Source organism: Oncorhynchus nerka, linkage group LG5 (assembly GCF_034236695.1).
Source record: "Oncorhynchus nerka isolate Pitt River linkage group LG5, Oner_Uvic_2.0, whole genome shotgun sequence".
In the NCBI taxonomy this organism is placed as follows: domain Eukaryota; kingdom Metazoa; phylum Chordata; class Actinopteri; order Salmoniformes; family Salmonidae; genus Oncorhynchus; species Oncorhynchus nerka.
In genome coordinates, this window is record NC_088400.1 from 16258388 (window position 1) to 16278392 (window position 20005).

General features: G+C 47.6%; 1 protein-coding gene across 1 annotated transcript in view; it reads right to left on the reverse strand.

The window, feature by feature from the left end:
• Window positions 1-12177: 12177 nt before the first annotated feature.
• LOC115124902 (disintegrin and metalloproteinase domain-containing protein 19-like) overlaps window positions 12178-20005 on the reverse strand; it is a 56441-nt gene continuing 48613 nt past the window's right edge. Inside the window, 16 exon segments of the mRNA XM_065018408.1 lie at window positions 12178-13418; window positions 13609-13726; window positions 13729-13758; window positions 13761-13848; window positions 13850-14374; window positions 14531-14699; window positions 14853-14991; window positions 15202-15310; window positions 15697-15774; window positions 16229-16442; window positions 16585-16693; window positions 17029-17224; window positions 17678-17767; window positions 18878-19055; window positions 19368-19507; window positions 19698-19782. Coding sequence (XP_064874480.1) covers window positions 13358-13418; window positions 13609-13726; window positions 13729-13758; window positions 13761-13848; window positions 13850-14374; window positions 14531-14699; window positions 14853-14991; window positions 15202-15310; window positions 15697-15774; window positions 16229-16442; window positions 16585-16693; window positions 17029-17224; window positions 17678-17767; window positions 18878-19055; window positions 19368-19507; window positions 19698-19782 — 2329 coding nt within the window. The 3' untranslated portion in view covers window positions 12178-13357.

A 20005-nucleotide genomic window follows, 5' to 3' on the forward strand; every position in this document is an offset into this window, starting at 1 on the left:
AATGGGGACCCAGCTACCCAGCTATGTAATGGGTCCCCAGCTACCCAGCTATGTAGTGGGGACCCAGCTACCCAGCTATGTAATGGGGACCCAGCTACCCTGCTATGTAATGGGACCCAGCTACCCAGCTATGTAATGGGGACCCAGCTACCCTGCTATGTAATGGGACCCAGCTACCCTGCTATGTAATGGGGACCCAGCTACCCAGCTATGTAATGGGGACCCAGCTACCCTGCTATGTAATGGGGACCCAGCTACCCTGCTATGTAATGGGACCCAGCTACCCTGCTATGTAATGGGACCCAGCTACCCAGCTATGTAATGGGGACCCAGCTACCCTGCTATGTAATGGGACCCAGCTACCCAGCTATGTAATGGGGACCCAGCTACCCTGCTATGAAATGGGGACCCAGCTACCCTGCTATGTAATGGGGACCCAGCTACCCTGCTATGTAATGGGACCCAGCTACCCAGCTATGTAATGGGGACCCAGCTACCCTGCTATGTAATGGGACCCAGCTACCCAGCTATGTAATGGGGACCCAGCTACCCTGCTATGAAATGGGGACCCAGCTACCCTGCTATGTAATGGGGACCCAGCTACCCAGCTATGTAGTGGGGACCCAGCTACCCACAGCTATGAAATGGGGACCCAGCTATGTAATGGGGACCCAGCTACCCAGCTATGTAATGGGAACCCTGCTATGTAATGGGGACCCAGCTACCCAGCTATGTAGTGGGGACCCAGCTATGTAACGGGGACCCAGCTACCCAGCTATGTAATGGGGACCCAGCTATCCAGCTATGTAATGGGGACCCAGCTACCCAGCTATGTAATGGGAACCCTGCTATGTAATGGGGACCCAGCTACCCAGCTATGTAGTGGGGACCCAGCTATGTAATGGGAACCCTGCTATGTAATGGGGACCCAGCTACCCAGCTATGTAATGGGAACCCTGCTATGTAATGAGGACCCAGCTACCCAGCTTTGAAATGATGACCCAGCTACCCAGCTATGTAGTGGGGACCCAGCTATGTAATGGGGACCCAGCTACCCAACTATGTAACGGGGACCCAGCTACCCAGCTATGTAATGGGGACCCAGCTACCCAGCTATGTAATGGGGACCCAGCTACCCAGCTATGTAATGGGGACCCAGCTACCCAACTATGTAACGGGGACCTAGCTACCCAGCTATGTAATGGGACCTAGCTACCCAGCTATGTAGTGGGGACCCAGCTATGTAATGGGGACCCAGCTACCCAACTATGTAACGGGGACCCAGCTACCCAACTATGTAATGGGGACCCACCTACCCAACTATGTAACGGGGACCCAGCTACCCAACTATGTAATGGGGACCCAGCTACCCAGCTATGTAATGGGGACCCAGCTACCCAGCTATGTAATGGGGACCCAGCTATGTAACGGGGACCCAGCTACCCAGCTATGTAACGGGGACCCAGCTACCCAGCTATGTAATGGGACCTAGCTACCCAGCTATGTAGTGGGGACCCAGCTATGTAATGGGGACCCAGCTACCCAGCTATGTAATGGGACCTAGCTACCCAGCTATGTAGTGGGGACCCAACTATGTAACGGGGACCCAGCTACCCAGCTATGTAATGGGGACCCAGCTACCCAACTATGTAACGGGGACCCAGCTACCCAGCTATGTAATGGGACCTAGCTACCCAGCTATGTAGTGGGGACCCAGCTATGTAATGGGGACCCAGCTATGTAATGGGACCTAGCTACCCAGCTATGTAGTGGGGACCCAACTATGTAACGGGGACCCAGCTACCCAGCTATGTAATGGGGACCCAGCTACCCAGCTATGTAATGGGAACCCAGCTACCCAGCTATGTAATGGGGACCCAGCTACCCAACTATGTAACGGGGACCCAGCTACCCAGCTATGTAATGGGGACCCAGCTATGTAATGGGGACCCAGCTACCCAGCTATGTAATTGGAACCCTGCTATGTAATGGGGACCCAGCTACCCAGCTATGTAATGGGAACCCAGCTATGTAATGGGGACCCAGCTACTCAGCTATGTAATTGGGACCCAGCTATGTAATGGGGACCCAGCTATGTAATGGGGACCCAGCTACCCTGCTATGTAATGGGGACCCAGTTACCCAGCTATGTAATGGGAACCCAGCTATGTAATGGGGACCCAGCTACTCAGCTATGTAATGGGGACCCAGCTATGTAATGGGGACCCAGCTATGTAATGGGGACCCAGCTACCCTGCTATGTAATGGGGACCCAGCTATCCAGCTATGTAATGGGGACCCAGCTATCCAGCTATGTAATGGGGACCCAGCTACCCAGCTATGTAATGGGGACCCAGCTATGTAGTGGGGACCCAGCTACTCAGCTATGTAATGGGGACCCAGCTACCCTGCTATGTAATGGGGACCCAGCTATCCAGCTATGTAATGGGGACCCAGCTATCCAGCTATGTAATGGGGACCCAGCTACCCAGCTATGTAATGGGGACCCAGCTATGTAGTGGGGACCCAGCTACTCAGCTATGTAATGGGGACCCAGCTATGTAATGGGGACCCAGCTACCCAGCTATGTAGTGGGGACCCAGCTATGTAATGTGGACCCAGCTACCCTGCTATGTAATGGGGACCCAGCTATGTAATGTGGACCCAGCTACCCTGCTATGTAATGGGGACCCAGCTACCCAGCTATGTAATGGGGACCCAGCTACCCAGCTATGTATTGGGGACCCAGCTATGTAATGGGGACCCAGCTATGTAATGGGGACTCAGCTACCCTGCTATGAACTGGGGACCCAGCTACCCTGCTATGTAATGGGGACCCAGCTACCCGGCTATGTAGTGGGGACCCAGCTACCCTGCTATGTAATGTGGACCCAGCTACCCAGCTATGTAATGGGACCCAGATACCCAGGAGGGAGAGGGTTAGGGAAATAGGAGAGAAGGAGGAAGAGTAGAGGGAGGAGATGAGTTGAGAGGGATGGTGGAGGCAGAGGAGTTGGTGGTCTCACTCCCTCCCCCACTCCCTTTCTCCCATCCTCCCAGACGACATTTCTCTCTCATTAATCATTGATGGTGACCTTTCTTTACCAGAGGCACCAAACTCAATCACAGGAACACTTAATAAATCTAACCCTCCCTTCCTACTAGCTCCTGGGTTAACACTAGGCTAACACACTTAACCCTTAATTCCACTAGCCCCTGGGCTATCGCTAGGCTAGGTCCAATACCATTCCACTAGCCCCTGGGCTAATGCTAAGCTAACCCTCCATCCCACTAGGTCTCTGGGCTATGTCCTGCATGGACCTGTACTCTATGATGGAAGCCCCTGAGAGAAATATAGCACTAAACTAAAGTGTGATGTTGGCTCTGTCTTGTATAACATTAGAGGCAGTGACTAATGGCCATCCTTTAGTTAAAATAGCAAAAATCCAACAGTCATTTATGTTGACCTGGAGGTTGTCATCTGAAATGGCTGATTGATTGGCCTAGCACCTGGAATAGCAGACCATGAGATGGAGAGAGGTTTTCTAATATAGAGAAAGCCAGGGACAGAGACAGAAAGAAATAAGAGAGAGAGAGAGAGAGAGAGAGAGAGAGAGAGAGAGAGAGAGAGTTTTAGACAGAAGGAAAATACAAATCTGCATTTACAGGAGAAACAAGCCCAGGCTTAATTAGTTTATTATATAACAGGGATCATGCTGGTAGAGGTGTCAGCAGGTGAGTTCATCACTGTGCCCCTCACCCTTATTCCATGCCCCCCCTCTCTCTTACTTCCCCACTGTGTGCGGGAAGTCGGGGGTGTCACTGGCGTGCGTTTCATCCCAGAGCCAGTCATCTCTAATGGATGATGCGCCACATGGTTCGCAGTGGAGCTCACAACATGCTAACGTTAATTAGCTCACAGTGCAGTAGGGGGGTAATTAATATAAACAAACATCGCCCCCTGCTCCACTACCTCACCCTTACGTCACCCATACCCCCCTTCACCTCAAACCTCCCTACCTCACCCATACATCACCCATACCCCCCTTCACCTCAAACCTCCCTACCTCACCCTTACATCACCCATAACCCCCCTTCACCTCAAACCTTCCTACCTCACCCTTACATCACCCATAACCCCCCTTCACCTCAAACCTCCCTACCTCACCCATACATCACCCATTCCCCCTTCACCTCAAACCTCCCTACCTCACCCAAACATCACCCATAACCCCCTTCACCTCAAACCTCCCTACCTCACCCTTACATCACCCATAACCCCCCTTCACCTCAAACCTCCCTACCTCACCCAAACATCACCCATAACCCCCCTTCACCTCAAACCTCCCTACCTCACCCTTACATCACCCACAACCCCTCCCTTCACCTCAAACCTCCCTACCTCACCCAAACATCACCCATAACCCCCCTTCACCTCAAACCTCCCTACCTCACCCTTACATCACCCACAACCCCTCCCTTCACCTCAAACCTCCCTACCTCACCCATACATCACCCATTCCCCCTTCACCTCAAACCTCCCTACCTCACCCAAACATCACCCATAACCCCCTTTCACCTCAAACCTCCCTACCTCACCCTTACATCACCCATAACCCCCTTCACCTCAAACCTCCCTACCTCACCCTTACATCACCCACAACCCCCTCCCTTCACCTCAAACCTCCCTACCTCACCCAAACATCACCCATAACCCCCTTCACCTCAAACCTCCCTACCTCACCCAAACATCACCCATAACCCCCTTCACCTCAAACCTCCCTACCTCACCCTTACATCACCCATAACCCCCCTTCACCTCAAACCTCCCTACCTCACCCAAACATCACCCATAACCCCCTTCACCTCAAACCTCCCTACCTCACCCTTACATCACCCACAACCCCCTCCCTTCACCTCAAACCTCCCTACCTCACCCATACATCACCCATTCCCCTTCACCTCAAACCTCCCTACCTCACCCAAACATCACCCATAACCCCTTTCACCTCAAACCTCCCTACCTCACCCTTACATCACCCATAACCCCCTTCACCTCAAACCTCCCTACCTCACCCAAACATCACCCATAACCCCCTTCACCTCAAACCTCCCTACCTCACCCTTACATCACCCACAACCCCCTCCTTCACCTCAAACCTCCCTACCTCACCCAAACATCACCCATAACCCCCTTCACCTCAAACCTCCCTACCTCACCCTTACATCACCCATAACCCCCCATTCACCTCAAACCTTCCTACCTCACCCTTACATCACCCATAACCCCCCTTCACCTCAAACCTCCCTACCTCACCCAAACATCACCCATAACCCCCTTCACCTCAAACCTCCCTACCTCACCCTTACATCACCCATAACCCCCCTTCACCTCAAACCTTCCTACCTCACCCTTACATCACCCATAACCCCCCTTCACCTCAAACCTCCCTACCTCACCCATACATCACCCATTCCCCCTTCACCTCAAACCTCCCTACCTCACCCAAACATCACCCATAACCCCCTTCACCTCAAACCTCCCTACCTCACCCTTACATCACCCATAACCCCCTTCACCTCAAACCTCCCTACCTCACCCAAACATCACCCATAACCCCCTTCACCTCAAACCTCCCTACCTCACCCTTACATCACCCACAACCCCCCTTCACCTCAAACCTCCCTACCTCACCCAAACATCACCCATAACCCCCTTCACCTCAAACCTCCCTACCTCACCCTTACATCACCCACAACCCCTCCCTTCACCTCAAACCTCCCTACCTCACCCATACATCACCCATTCCCCCTTCACCTCAAACCTCCCTACCTCACCCAAACATCACCCATAACCCCCTTTCACCTCAAACCTCCCTACCTCACCCTTACATCACCCATAACCCCCCTTCACCTCAAACCTCCCTACCTCACCCAAACATCACCCATAACCCCCCTTCACCTCAAACCTCCCTACCTCACCCTTACATCACCCACAACCCCCTCCCTTCACCTCAAACCTCTCTACCTCACCCAAACATCACCCATAACCCCCTTCACCTCAAACCTCCCTACCTCACCCTTACATCACCCATAACCCCCTTCACCTCAAACCTTCCTACCTCACCCTTACATCACCCATAACCCCCCCCTTCACCTCAAAACTCCCTACCTCACCCAAACATCACCCATAACCCCCCTTCACCTCAAACCTCCCTACCTCACCCTTACATCACCCATAACCCCCTTCACCTCAAACCTCCCTACCTCACCCATACATCACCCATACCCCCTTCACCTCAAACCTCCCTACCTCACCCTTACATCACCCATAACCCCCCCTTCACCTCAAACCTTCCTACCTCACCCTTACATCACCCATAACCCCCCCTTCATCTCAAACCTCCCTACCTCACCCTTACGGCACCAATACCCCCCCAAACCTACCTATCCGAAGACCTCTACAACTTCATAGAGAGTGTGTGTTTGTGTATGTATGTATTTATGTGTGTGTGTGTGGAGGGGGTTATGGGGGCCTTGATGTTTGTGGTCTTTTGATTGGAGTAAATCTGTCTTTCATCTCAGTGAAGATCCAAAGGACAGGAACCTTTCAGGCCCTCTGTGTGAACTTATAGGGGGTCTCTTTTTAACTCTCTGCTTTATTCACTGATCTGAAATCAATCATTAAAAGCAAATAAACATTTGCTAAAAACGTTTGTTTTGTTTATCTCAAACCACTGTGATAGGCTGGGATTCATTCTGATCTCAGGTTGTCAACAATGCAGCTTTTAAAGACAATTTCTGATTGATCCGACATCTGCAGTGACTACTGTGAATGCGATCTCTTCAAACACGGGAACATTGCCTTTAAAAGCCACATAGTTGAGAACCCACGATCAAATGTAATCCCAAAAAGTATATAGCTCTTACAGTGAAGTTTTTGTAACATTGCCCAGTTGCTAATTAAGACCGTGAAGCAACAAGACAATCGCTAGATTTGAGGGGTTGTCGGCCGTTTCTGACTGAGAGGATGGAAAAAATAAGATGAAGAGGGAGGAGTTTGGAGAGAGAGGAAGATGAAGAAGAGGAAGATAGAGGGAGGAAGAGGGATGAGCAGGGAGAGGGATGATGAGCTGTCTGTATATTCGGCTGGTATATTCTAGTAGTCAACAACAACAGCAGCAGCAGCTGGTAGTCATGACACGTCTTCTGAACGGGTACAGTCATACAGACAGAGACGTAGTCATACAGACAGACGTAGTCATACAGACAGAGACGTAGGCCAACATGGGGCTAGAGAAGAGGCTGCTGAGGGGAAGACGGCTCATAATAATGGCTGGAATGGAGCGAATGGAATGGCACCAAACACATGGAAACCATGGAAACCATGTTTGATGTATTTGATACCATTCCACTTATACCGCTCCAGCCATTACAAATAGCCCATCCTCCCCCATTAAGGTGCAACCAACCTCCTGTGCTAGATTCAATCCGTAGCGAAGAAGATGCAGCGTTATAGCATGAGTCAAATGTAAAGGAAGCCTAGTGGTTAAAGCGTTCGACTAGTAACCAAAAGGTTGAAAGATCAAATCCCCGAGCTGACAAGGTAAAAATCTGTCATTCTACCCCTGAACAAGGCAGTTTACCCACTGTTTCTAGGCCATCATTGAAAATAAGAATTTGTTCTTAACTGGTCTGCCTAGTTAAATAAAGGTTAAAAAAAACACAGGTTTACTGTGAATGTAGTCTCTGCAAAATTAATGTTATTTCACCTTTATTTAACCAGGTAGGCTAGTTGAGAACACCTTTATTTAACCAGGTAGGCTAGTTGAGAACACCTTTATTTAACCAGGTAGGCTAGTTGAGAACACCTTTATTTAACCAGGTGGGCTAGTTGAGAACACCTTTATTTAACCAGGTAGGCCAGTTGAGAACACCTTTATTTAACCAGGTAGGCTAGTTGAGAACACCTTTATTTAACCAGGTAGGCTAGTTGAGAAAAAGTTCTCATTTGCAACTGTGACCTGGCCAAGATAAAGCAAAGCTGTTTGACACAGACTACAACACAGAGTTACACATGGAATAAACAAACATACAATCAAAAATACAATAGAAAAGTCTATATACAGTGAGTGCAAATGAGGTAGGATAAGAAAGGTAAGGCAATAAATAGGCCATGGTGGCAAAGTAATTACAATATAGCAATTAAACACTGGAATGGTAGATGTACAGAAGATGAATGTGCAAGTAGTGATACTGGGGTGCAAAGGAGCAAGATAAATAAATAAATACAGTATGGGGATGAGGTAGATTGGATGGGCTAATTACAGATGAGCTATGTACAGGTGTAGTGATCTGTGAGCTGCTCTGACAGCTGGTGCTTAAAGCTAGTGAGGGAGGTAAGAGTCTCCAGCTTCAGAGATTTTTGCAGTTCGTTCCAGTCATTGGCAGCCGAAAGAGAGGTTGAAAAGGCTAGTAATAGGGGTTGCAACAATTTCAGCAGATAATTTAAAAGAGAGGGTCCAGATTGTCTAGCCCGGCTGATTTGTAGGGGTCCAGATTTTGCCGTTCTTTAAGAACATCAGCTATCTGGATTTGGGTGAAGGAGAAATGGGGGAGGCTTGGGCGAGTTGCTGTGGGGAGTGCAGGGCTGTTGACCGGGGTAGGGATAGCCAGGTGAAAAGCATGGCAAGACACTTTTAAAGAATGACCAGGCATCCTCTACTGACGGGATGAGGTCAATATCCTTCCAGGATACCCAGGCCAGGTCAATTAGGAAGGCCTGCTCGCTGAAGTGTTTTAGGGAGCGTTTGATAGTGATGAGGGGTGACCGCAGACCTGTTACGGATGAAGGCAATGAGGCAGTGATCGCTGAGATCTTAGTTGAAAACAGCAGATGTGTATTTGGAGGGCAAGTTGGTTAGGATGATATCTATGAGGGTGCCCATGTTTTACGGATTTGGTATTGTACCTGGTGGGTTCATTGATAATTTGTGAGAGATTGAGGGCATCTAGCTTAGATTGTAGGATGGCCGGGGTGTTAAGCATGTCCCAGTTTAGGTCACCTAGCAGCACGAGCTCTGAAGATAGATGGGGGGCAATCAGTTCACATATGGTGTCCAGGGCACAGCTGAACATTGAACATTGACCTTAAATGTTTATCTCGCTATAGCGTGAATCTTCCCCGCTACGGATTGAATCTAGGCCTTCTAGCTACTACGACCAGCAGAACAATGTTTATTATATTTGGAATGTAATGCCAATTCATGCCAGTAGAGAGAATAAGTGATCTGATGACACTAAAGGCAGTTAGTTTATGTAAGACAGTACTGCCATCTGTAGATCATTATTGGACAGTACTGCCATCTGTAGATCATTATTGGACATTACTGCCATCTGTAGATCATTCTTGGACAGTACTGCCATCTGTAGATCATTATTGGACATTACTGCCATCTCTAGATCATTCTAAGACAGTACTGCCATCTGTAGATCATTATTGGACATTACTGCCATCTCTAGATCCTTCTAAGACAGTACTGCCATCTGTAGATCATTATTGGACATTACTGCCATCTCTAGATCATTCTAAGACAGTACTGCCATCTCTAGATCATTCTTGGACAGTACTGCCATCTGTAGAGCATTCTTGGACAGTACTGCCATCTGTAGATCAAGCTTATTTCTCTCAAATGTTGTGCACAAATTTGTTTACATCCCTGTTAGAGAGCATTTCTCCTTTGCCAAGATAACCCATCCACTTGACAGGTGTGGCATATCAAGCAGCTGATTTAACAGAACAATCAATACACCGAAGCACCTTGTGCTGAGGTCAATAAAAGGCCGCTCTAAAATGTGCAGTTTTTTCACACAACACGATGCCACAGATGTCTCAAGTTTTGAGGGATCGTGCAATTAGCATACTGACTGCAGGAATATACACCAGAGCTCTTGCCAGAGAATTGAATGTTAATTTCTCTACCATAAGCCGCCTCCAATGTCATTTTAGAGAATTTGTCAGTATGTCCAACTGGCCTCACATCCGCAGACCACGCCAGCCCAGGACCTCCACATCTGGCTTCTTCCCCTGTGGGATCATCTGAGACCAGCCAACCGGACAGCTGATGGAACTGTGGGACCAGCCACCCGGACAGCTGATGGAACTGTGGGACCAGCCACCCGGACAGCTGATGGAACTGTGGGACCAGCCACCCGGACAGCTGATGGAACTGTGGGACCAGCCAACCGGACAGCTGATGGAACTGTGGGACCAGCCAACCGGACAGCTGATGGAACTGTGGGACCAGCCACCCGGACAGCTGATGGAACTGTGGGACCAGCCACCCGGACAGCTGATGGAACTGTGGGACCAGCCACCCGGACAGCTGATGGAACTGTGGGACCAGCCAACCGGACAGCTGATGGAACTGTGGGTTTGCATAACCAAATCATTTCTTCACAAACTGTCAGAAACCATCTCAGGGAAGCTCATCTGCTCGTCGTCCTCACCAGGGTCTTGACGTGACTGCAGTTCAGCGTCGTAAACGACTTCATTGGGCAAAATGCTCACTTTCCATGGCCACTGGTATGCTGGAGAAGTGTGCTCTTCATGGATGACTCCCGGTTTCAACTGTACCGGGAAGATGGCAGACAGTGTTATGGCGTCATGTTGGCGAACGGTTTGCTGATGTCAACATTGTGAACAGAGTGCCACATGGTGGCGGTGGGGTTATGGTATGGTGTTTCCTGATGTCAACGTTGTGAACAGAGTGCCACATGGTGGCGGTGGGGTTATGGTATGGTGTTTCCTGATGTCAACATTGTGAACAGAGTGCCACATGGTGGCGGTGGGGTTATGGTATGGTGTTTCCTGATGTCAACGTTGTGAACAGAGTGCCCCATGGTGGCGTTGGGGTTATGGTATGGTGTTTCCTGATGTCAACGTTGTGAACAGAGTGCCCCATGGTGGCGGTGGGGTTATGGTATGGTGTTTCCTGATGTCAACGTTGTGAACAGAGTGCCACATGGTGGCGGTGGGGTTATGGTATGGTGTTTCCTGATGTCAACGTTGTGAACAGAGTGCCCCATGATGGCGGTGGGGTTATGGTATGGGCAGGCATAAGCTACGGACAACAAACACAATTTGCATTTTATCAATGGCAATTTTAATGATACCATGACGAGATCCTGAGGCCCATTGTTGTGCCATTCATCCACCACCACCTCATGTTTCAGCATGATAATACACAGCCCCATGTCACAAGGATCTGTACACAGTTCCTGGAATCTGACAATGTCCCAGTTCTTCCATGGCCTGCATACTTGCCAGACATGTCACCCATTGAGCATGTTTGGAATGCTCTGGAACGATGTGTATGACAGCATGTTCCAGTTCCCGCCAATATCCAGCAACTTCGCACAGCCATTGGGACAACATTCCACAGGTTACAATCAACAGCCTGATCACTTCTATGTGAAGGAGATGTCGCGCTGTATGAGGCAAATGGTGGTCACACTAGATAATCACTGGTTTTCTGATCCATGCCCCTACTTTTTTTAAAGGCATCTATGACCAAGAGATGCATATCTGTTTTTCCAGTCATGTGAAATTCATAAATTAGGGCCTAATTTATTTATATAAATCGACTGATTTCCTTATGTGAACTGTGATTCAGTAGTCTTAGAGATAGTTGCATTTTGCATCTCTATTTTTGTTAAGCGTCGTCTCTCATCAAGTGGAAAAGGCAACATGTAGAGATAGTGTACATCGGAATGATTTTCTAAGCTCTTTATTTAAAATCAAACTGAACGACGTATTCCTGTTTCTAAGCTCTTTATTTAAAATCAAACTGAACGACGTAGTCCTGTTTCTAAACACTTTATTTAAAATCAAACTGAACGACGTAGTCCTGTTTCTAAGCTCTTTATTTAAAATCAAACTGAACGACGTATTCCTGTTTCTAAACACTTTATTTAAAATCAAACTGAACGACATAGTCCTGTTTCTAAACACTTTATTTAAAATCAAACTGAACGACATAGTCCTGTTTCTAAACACTTTATTTAAAACCAAACTGAACGACGTAGTCCTGTTTCTAAACACTTTATTTAAAATCAAACTGAACGACGTATTCCTGTTTCTAAACACTTTATTTAAAATCAAACTGAACGACGTAGTCCTGTTTCTAAACACTTTATTTAAAATCAAACTGAACGACATAGTCCTGTTTCTAAACACTTTATTTAAAACCAAACTGAACGACGTAGTCCTGTTTCTAAACACTTTATTTAAAATCAAACAGAAGGCACACTGTTTGCATAGGTCTCATGGTGGATGGTGAATTTCAACAATCAAGGAAAAGCAGATTATTTGATATAAATTCATTTTATGGGCCTGACTATAATTGTGTTGCCTCTGCTGTCCTGTGCATCACATTTCAAAAGATAACATACTGTATGTTACACAGGAACAAAAACCTTCCAGGTGTCCAAATATCCATTCATCCATTCAGTCAGAAAACCTGAATTTAGAACCCAACACAACAAGAACAGTGCAATATACAGGAAATACATTTAAAAACAGTCATAACAAAACAATGCTATTTTCAAATAGTTATTGCTACATTTGAGATGTCCTTCATCTTAGGCATGTAGCAATAATAACATGCATGTTTGTGTCCTTATAATTCCAGTCTATCGTTTATTCACATACTAGAAGCATTAAGCATCATTCCATACATGGCGTTTTCTTCACATAAGATGTTCCCTTAAGACTCGTGCTCTTGTAGAAACAATGTACAGTACATCCACTTTAAACACTAGTCTCTTTGCTCTGAAGCGTTGCAAATAAATAGACCTGAAACAGCATATCAACACATGATACTGTTAACCCATGGTATAAGGTACCATCTACAAGAACTAAATCAGTCGATAAAGTCCATTCTTAAATATTACAAGTATACAGGACGCCTGGTTTCAAGTGTTAAGGCAAGACATAGCCTGGCAGCTAGCCTAGTAGCTAGAGATGTTTGTTCATCAGGCAACTCCTTTGTCTTTGTTGTTGGAATGAAATACAAACACTGAGCCTGGCAAACAGAGGCTACCAGGCTAGCATTAGTATCATTCTATAGTAATGGCATCCCTGGACAGATCTGAAACGGAACCCTATTTCCAATATCGTGCACTACTTTTAGGGTGCCATTTTGGACCCTGTGTGTCCAGCCGTGGCCCTCCTCTCTCCTTTCCTACAGTGTCATTTTCTTCATAAAGGCTGACGGTGATGTTCCTCCTTGGACAACCTTGGGGAAAGACGCAGCTCACAGAGAGAAGAGATTTCCAGTTAGATGTCTCAGTAATCTCACTGAGCTCCGTTGTCCAGTGTTGGTCCTCGTCTCCTCCCTGAGATGTTGTTTTGGGATCTAGAAAAGAAAGTGGAACGTCATGAAATTGAGTGAAAATAACTGATATTTTTGTAATGAACGTCTAGAACAGAACAGATGAGTCAAAACTAGTGCACTTTATAGGACAAAGGGTGCCATTTGGGACATAGCGTAGCAAACACTTTGTGATGTTCTTGAGGTTCTGCGCTGCAGTATATTCTGTTCTTACCTGCTGGGTTTCTTATGTCCACCAGGTGGCGCCAGATTGGACTTTCCTCTCTGTAACACGTCTGATGGTATTTTGGGTTTGGTGAGCGGGCAGGGGGGTTGGGGTCTGTTGGGGGGTCAGATCTGTGTGAGTAAGGTGTTGAGTGGGGCTTGGGGGCAGGATGGCTGGAGGAAGGGGTCCTTTCTGCTGGGCAAGGTAGCTGGGGATGGGAGGTTTATGCTTGGGCTGTGGCAGGGGCTGGGAGAGAGGGTTGGGGCTTGGGCTGGAAGGAGGGTTGGGGCTTGGGGTGGAGGGAGGGTTGAGGCTGGGGCTGAGACTGGGGCTGGGATTGAGACTGGGGCTGAGGTTGAGACTGGGGCTGGGGTTGAGACTGGGGCTGGGGTTGAGATTGGGGCTGAGGTTGAGACTGGGGCTGGGATTGAGACTGGGGCTGAGGTTGAGACTTGGGCTGAGGTTGAGACTGGGGCTGGGGTTGAGATTGGGGCTGAGGTTGAGACTGGGGCTGGGATTGAGACTGGGGCTGAGGTTGAGACTGGGGCTGAGGTTGAGACTGGGGCTGGGGTTGAGACTGGGGCTGGGGTTGAGACTGGGGCTGGGGTTGAGACTGGGGCTGGGGTTGAGACTGGGGCTGGGATTGAGGCTGGAGCTGGGGTTGAGCCTGTCTCTGCTGGGCTGCGTAAGCAGGTATAGGAGGGGGTTTCACAGTCGGACGGAAGATAGCGTGCCTGGTTCTGGTGGAGGGGCTGGGACGAGGACTGGACTGACTCTGTGGCAGACAAACACAAGCACTCACAGCACTGCTGTCAGAATAGTTTTTTAATTATTATTTTGTTATTTACCTGTCAAGAGTAAGATTTTTAGCATTGACTTTACTGTACATAGAATGTACTGTGGTGTAAGGTGAATGAACAGATCCCCTCACCAGTCTGTCTGAGCCCTGTCTCTTCAGTAGGAAGGCAGGGTTGGCATGGCCGTTGGCATGGCTGTTGTCAAGGTGACAGTTGGCATGGCTGTTGTCAAGGTGACAGTTTTCAAGACTGTTGGCTTGTAGATGTTTGGCTTCAGCAGGGACTGGCCAACTGACTGGGCAACTAAGGAGTCAAACACAGTGTTTTTCATTCTAGAAGTTAAATCTGAGATGTTGATTACTGTGAAATGTCTATGGTGCATATTTTCCTTTAATAAAATAAGATAAATTCAAACAGTAAAAGATGTAAAAACAACTGAAATACTGAGCTACACACATTGTCTTGGGTGGTGGGACCGAGGTCTTCAGAGGAAGGTTTTTATGTAGTTTATGACTGTAGCAGCACCACAGTCCCACAGCAGCCAATAGGACAAAGAGAACCATGGGGAGGAGCAACAGGACAGGAAGTAAACTGCCTAGAAACACAAACAACATCAACAACAAAGGTCAGATCAAACATTAACCTGGAAGATATGACTTGAAAACCAACAATCAAATATATGTGGTTTAACCTAGTAGTCTTTTTCAACACCACATCAGTTATTAGATTTAATCAGTTATTAGATTTAATCAGTTATTAGACTGCCTGAATCATTATTTGAGTGACTGGTTGGTTGATAACATACTGTGGTTGATGACAGGTCCACTATCGACACTCCCTCCTGTCCCCTCCTGGTCACACAGGGGAGGAGCCCAGCCTGAGTCACAATGGCAGTGGTGGTTGTTGTTACACAGCTAGAGAGAGAGAGAGAGAGAGAGAGAGAGAGAGAGAGAGAGAGAGAGAGAGAGAGAGAGAGAGAAAAGGAAGGGAAAACGAAAGTGAGAGAGAGAGAGAGAGAGAGAAAGAGAGAGACGGTTTCAACACTGACAACATGTGTTATAACAGCTTTATTAAACCTTTGTGTCCATTACCTCAGACCCAGCACCTTCCCTTATTCTGCAGTAGCCCATACGCCTACCTACCCCTCCCACATCACTCCCATACCCTTCCCCTATCACACACCCAGCCCCTCCCATACTCTTCCCCTATCACACACCCAGCCCCTCCCATACCCTTCCCCTATCACACACCCAGCCCCTCCCATACCCTTCCCCTATCACACACCCAGCCCCTCCCATACCCCATGGCCATGGCACTTGGCATTGCACTCATCCGCCCTCAGGAAAGACGCGTTGCGACACTCTCCACCGAAACAGATCTGTTACAGAGAGTGAGAGAGAAAGAGGGATGAGAGAGAGGGCGAGGGAGAGCGAGTGAGCGAGAAAGAGAGAGAGAAAGGAGAGGGATGAGAGAGAAATTAGAGGGATGAGAGAGCGAGAGAGAGAGAACGAGTGAGTGAGTGAGCGAGAAAGAGAGAGAAAGGAGAGGGATAAGAGAGAAATGAGAGGGATGAGAGAGCGAGAAAGAGAGAGAGAGAGAGAAAGGAGAGGGATAAGAGAGCAAGAGAGCGAGTGAGCGAGAAAGAGAGAGTCATTATCATAAGTAGATAGTCCAGTAAATGGCATCCTTCCACAACAGAGAGCTCATAGACTAAAAGATACACAGCACACACACACACACAGACACACACACACACACACACACACACACACACACAAACCACACCACACCCTCCACCCACACTACCCCCACTCCTCCTCTCCCCTCCTCACTGAGTCCTCTCCACACTTGGTCCCGGTCATGACCAGTCCTGGGTCCAGTGTGTCCCCCTGTTCCTCGTCCCCCTGGCCTGGTCGGTAAACATGTGTCCCCCTACAGAGGACCTTCTTGCCTCCCACCCGGACCGTGGTGTCAATGGGAACAGCGTTAGTCTCCAGGGGCTTGGAGGCTGAACTCACACACTGGATCTTACCACATCTAGCATCCCTAAAGCAACAGAACGGTCACATGGATTCAGACATGAAGGGATTGTTTAGTAGGTGTGAAAGAAATGTTAAATGGTAGTTGAAGGAAGAGAGACTTCTATACAAAGGATCACACATTTGGTGGTGACTGTGTGACTCCTCACCTGTCCCTGCATCCTTTGTATTTCCCCAACAGGTCTTTGCCACAGTTCCCAAAGGTGTCTCCTGCCTCGTTCACCTTCTTAAAGCACAGGTCTAGAGCAGGACGGCCATCTAGAGAGGACCGAACACACACAGTGTTATATGACCTCCTGCAAGCACACAAATGTTCCTGTGGTCAGGTAAAGCCTGTCCTGTGAAGATTTCTGATAGTGAAAACAGAAATAACACCGAACAGAGCCCAGTCCAGTAACAAGCCCTAATCCTTCTCCCTTGGAGCCAAGGACCCAGATAGGTGTGAGCAATATTGTGGAAGCCGCAGACCAGACAATGGATTTCAATAGGGGAGCATTACATTGAAAAGTGCTATAAAAGCAATCCATTACTTTATAACAGCATGCAATAACATGCCTACTAACTCCGCCCCAGAATGATTGATAGGTACTAACCCCGCCCCCAAAGTGATTGACACTGCTGCTCCAGGGTGAGACACATGCCGGTGTAGCAGTAGGCCCGCCCCCCATCACAGGAAGTACCATCCACCAGGTATAAGTTAGCAGGACAAGACTCCGCCTTCCCATCACAGTACTCGGGTAGGTCACATGACCCTGCTGGAGTACGACACAACACACCTGGACTCTTCAACTAGAGAGAGAGAGAGAGAGAGAGAGAGATAAAGAGAGAGAGGGAGAGAGAGAGAGATAGAAGGAGACTATTAAATGATCCAACACACCTCGACTCTTCAACTAGAGAGAGAGAGAGAGAGAGAGAGAGATAAAGAGATAGAGGGAGAGAGAGAGAGATAGAAGGAGACTATTAAATGATCCAACACACCTCGACTCTTCAACTAGAGAGAGAGAGAGAGGGTGGGGGAAAGAGAGGGAGAAGGTGGGGGAAAGAGAGAGAGAGAGAGGGTGGGGAAAGAGAGAGAGAGCGGACAACCAGAAAGCTAGAGAGAGAGAGAGAAATAGAAAGAGAGAGAGAGAGAAATATAGAAAGAGAGAGAGAGAGAAAGGACATCCAGAAAGAGAGAGACGACAACCAGAAAGAGAGAAAGATAGAAAAAGAGCGAGAGAGAGAGAGTACAGTGTACAGTACCTTACAGTTGTGACAGCAGACTCCGTGGGCACATTCTGCTCCAGCCTTGAGAGTACAATTGTTGGCATTACAGCAGGGACTGGAACACTCCTGTAGAGAGAGGATGAATAATCAGTATACACACACACACACACACACCAGTGGAGGCTCTTCAGATGAGGAAGGGGAGGACCATCCTCCTCAGTGAATATAAATTTTTTTTAAATGGTAAAACATTGAAAAAGTTTTTAGATAAAACTATACTAAATATATTCACATCACCAAATAATTGATTAAAACACACTTATTCATTTATTCACTTATTTAGCTAGAAAATGCAGCTGGCTAGTTTAGTTACTCAAACAGAGGGATGCTATGTTAGCAAGCTGAACTATTACTATCCAACACAACACTGGAACTCTTCCAATTCAAGGTAAGCTTTTGGTTTTATTCATTTATTGCCACTGTGGCCCACGGATGTAACTGCTTACTGACTGTACACTGTAACGTTACTGCATGATTGTAGCCGGTATACCAATGAATTAGTTATATTAGCTATGTTGACTAGGATGTTACTTTAGCTAATATGGGGACAACGATGTAGGCTGTGTGTAGCGGTTATGACATGGTTTGGCATGAAAAGGTTTTTTCGCCTGGTCACAAACAGCTGATGTATTGTTAATTGAAGCCCACGAACAAAGGGAAACGGTGAGAGGAGGAGAGTGCATAGAGGTGAGAAGGAATCCAACGTGGCTGCTATGAAAGTGAACTGTGTTTATGCTAATCACTGTTGTGTACATTCCGCAGATTCTGTTGACAAACGTTTCTTAAACGGAAGCAAACAAAACAGAACTAAAAAATACCTGAATTTGTCCAATTGAAACTCTCATTTGCAACTGTTAGACTAAGGATTACACCATAAGCTACATGCAGTTAAGAGTGTGCAAGGCAGTATTGAATGTGTCACTGTCTGTCATCTCATTGTCTTTCTCTCGACCTAAGTGTAAACTTCCATTCATAGGCTAGGTTTTAGCAACCTCATGACTGATTTAGGGAAAATGTGAATATCATGTAATAGTCTAAACCTCAATGTTATATTATATAACAGGGTGAAAGAAATATGAATGACAGTCATCTAACATGCTGTAATAGAAGTAAGGCCAAGTCAATAGCGGCACTGCCCATCACTGACAATCACACACGCACACTTCCCCCCCTCACCTTCTCGTCTCCACAGTCACACTCCTCTCCATCCTCCAGGTACCCGTTCCCACAGCGCTGTCCCCCGTGCATGGCTCTGGTGTTGGGGAGGTTGAACAAACACTTCCCCCCTCCGGAGCTCAGGTACCTGCTCAGCTCCCGATGGTTACAGCCATTAAACACACGGGGGAACGGGTGGCTGTAACACACACACCAGGGGTGTATTCGGTAAGGTGCAACGCATTGCAGATAGAAATGCCATCACTAGACTTTACATTATTCCTTCTACTCTACGTGTCAGAGAGGAAATTCTGTTCTAAGTTATATATTTCTATACAGACATTAATAATCCACTACATTTTGCTCAGCTGAATGTGTCCCGGGAATGTCTTTTACAAAGCAGGATCAATCATTATATCATTATTTAACCTTTATTTATACAGGTTTATTCTCATTAAGATAAAATCTCTTTAATAAGAAAGATATTTTCAACATAGATAGATTCTCTCACCCAGTGGCAGCAGCCATGATGCAGCCTCCATCATCAGCCTTGGCCTGGCAGCACCCAGGGCTGTCATGGCTCATGCCAAAGTTATGCCCCATCTCGTGGGCCATGGTCGCTGCCACGCCCACAGCACTGTCAGAGTGGTCCTGTAGGGGGGTAGAGGTGGATTCCCGTATTGAAAGTCAAAAGGACATACATCTCATGTTAGCTTGGTTCTAGATCTATGTGTGCTATTACAAATACATCACAACTTCATGACAACGTTAGAGAAAGATTTACTGGGCTGCTATTGGCTATGGTCAAATCTCAAACGACAGAGTTCTGTTGTAGTCTTACTGAGTTGATTCCCCCTGACTGGTACTCTGAGCACATGGCTCTGAGAGGGGCCAGCCCAATGGTGGTGCCCTGAAACGCCACGCCCCTGTGGGAACAAAAAACACAGCTGTGTAGTTCCACTGAATGGTTTTAATGGAAGGAAAGAGAGCTGGATTAAGGATGGATGGATTAAAGAGATCTAGAGTACAGTAAGGAGTGTGTGTCACACTAACGTGATGAGTTGAGCGTTGTCGTTAGGTAGTGTGTGTGTGTGTCACACTAACGCGATGAGTTGAGCGTTGTTGTTAGGTAGTGTGTGTGTGTGTTAC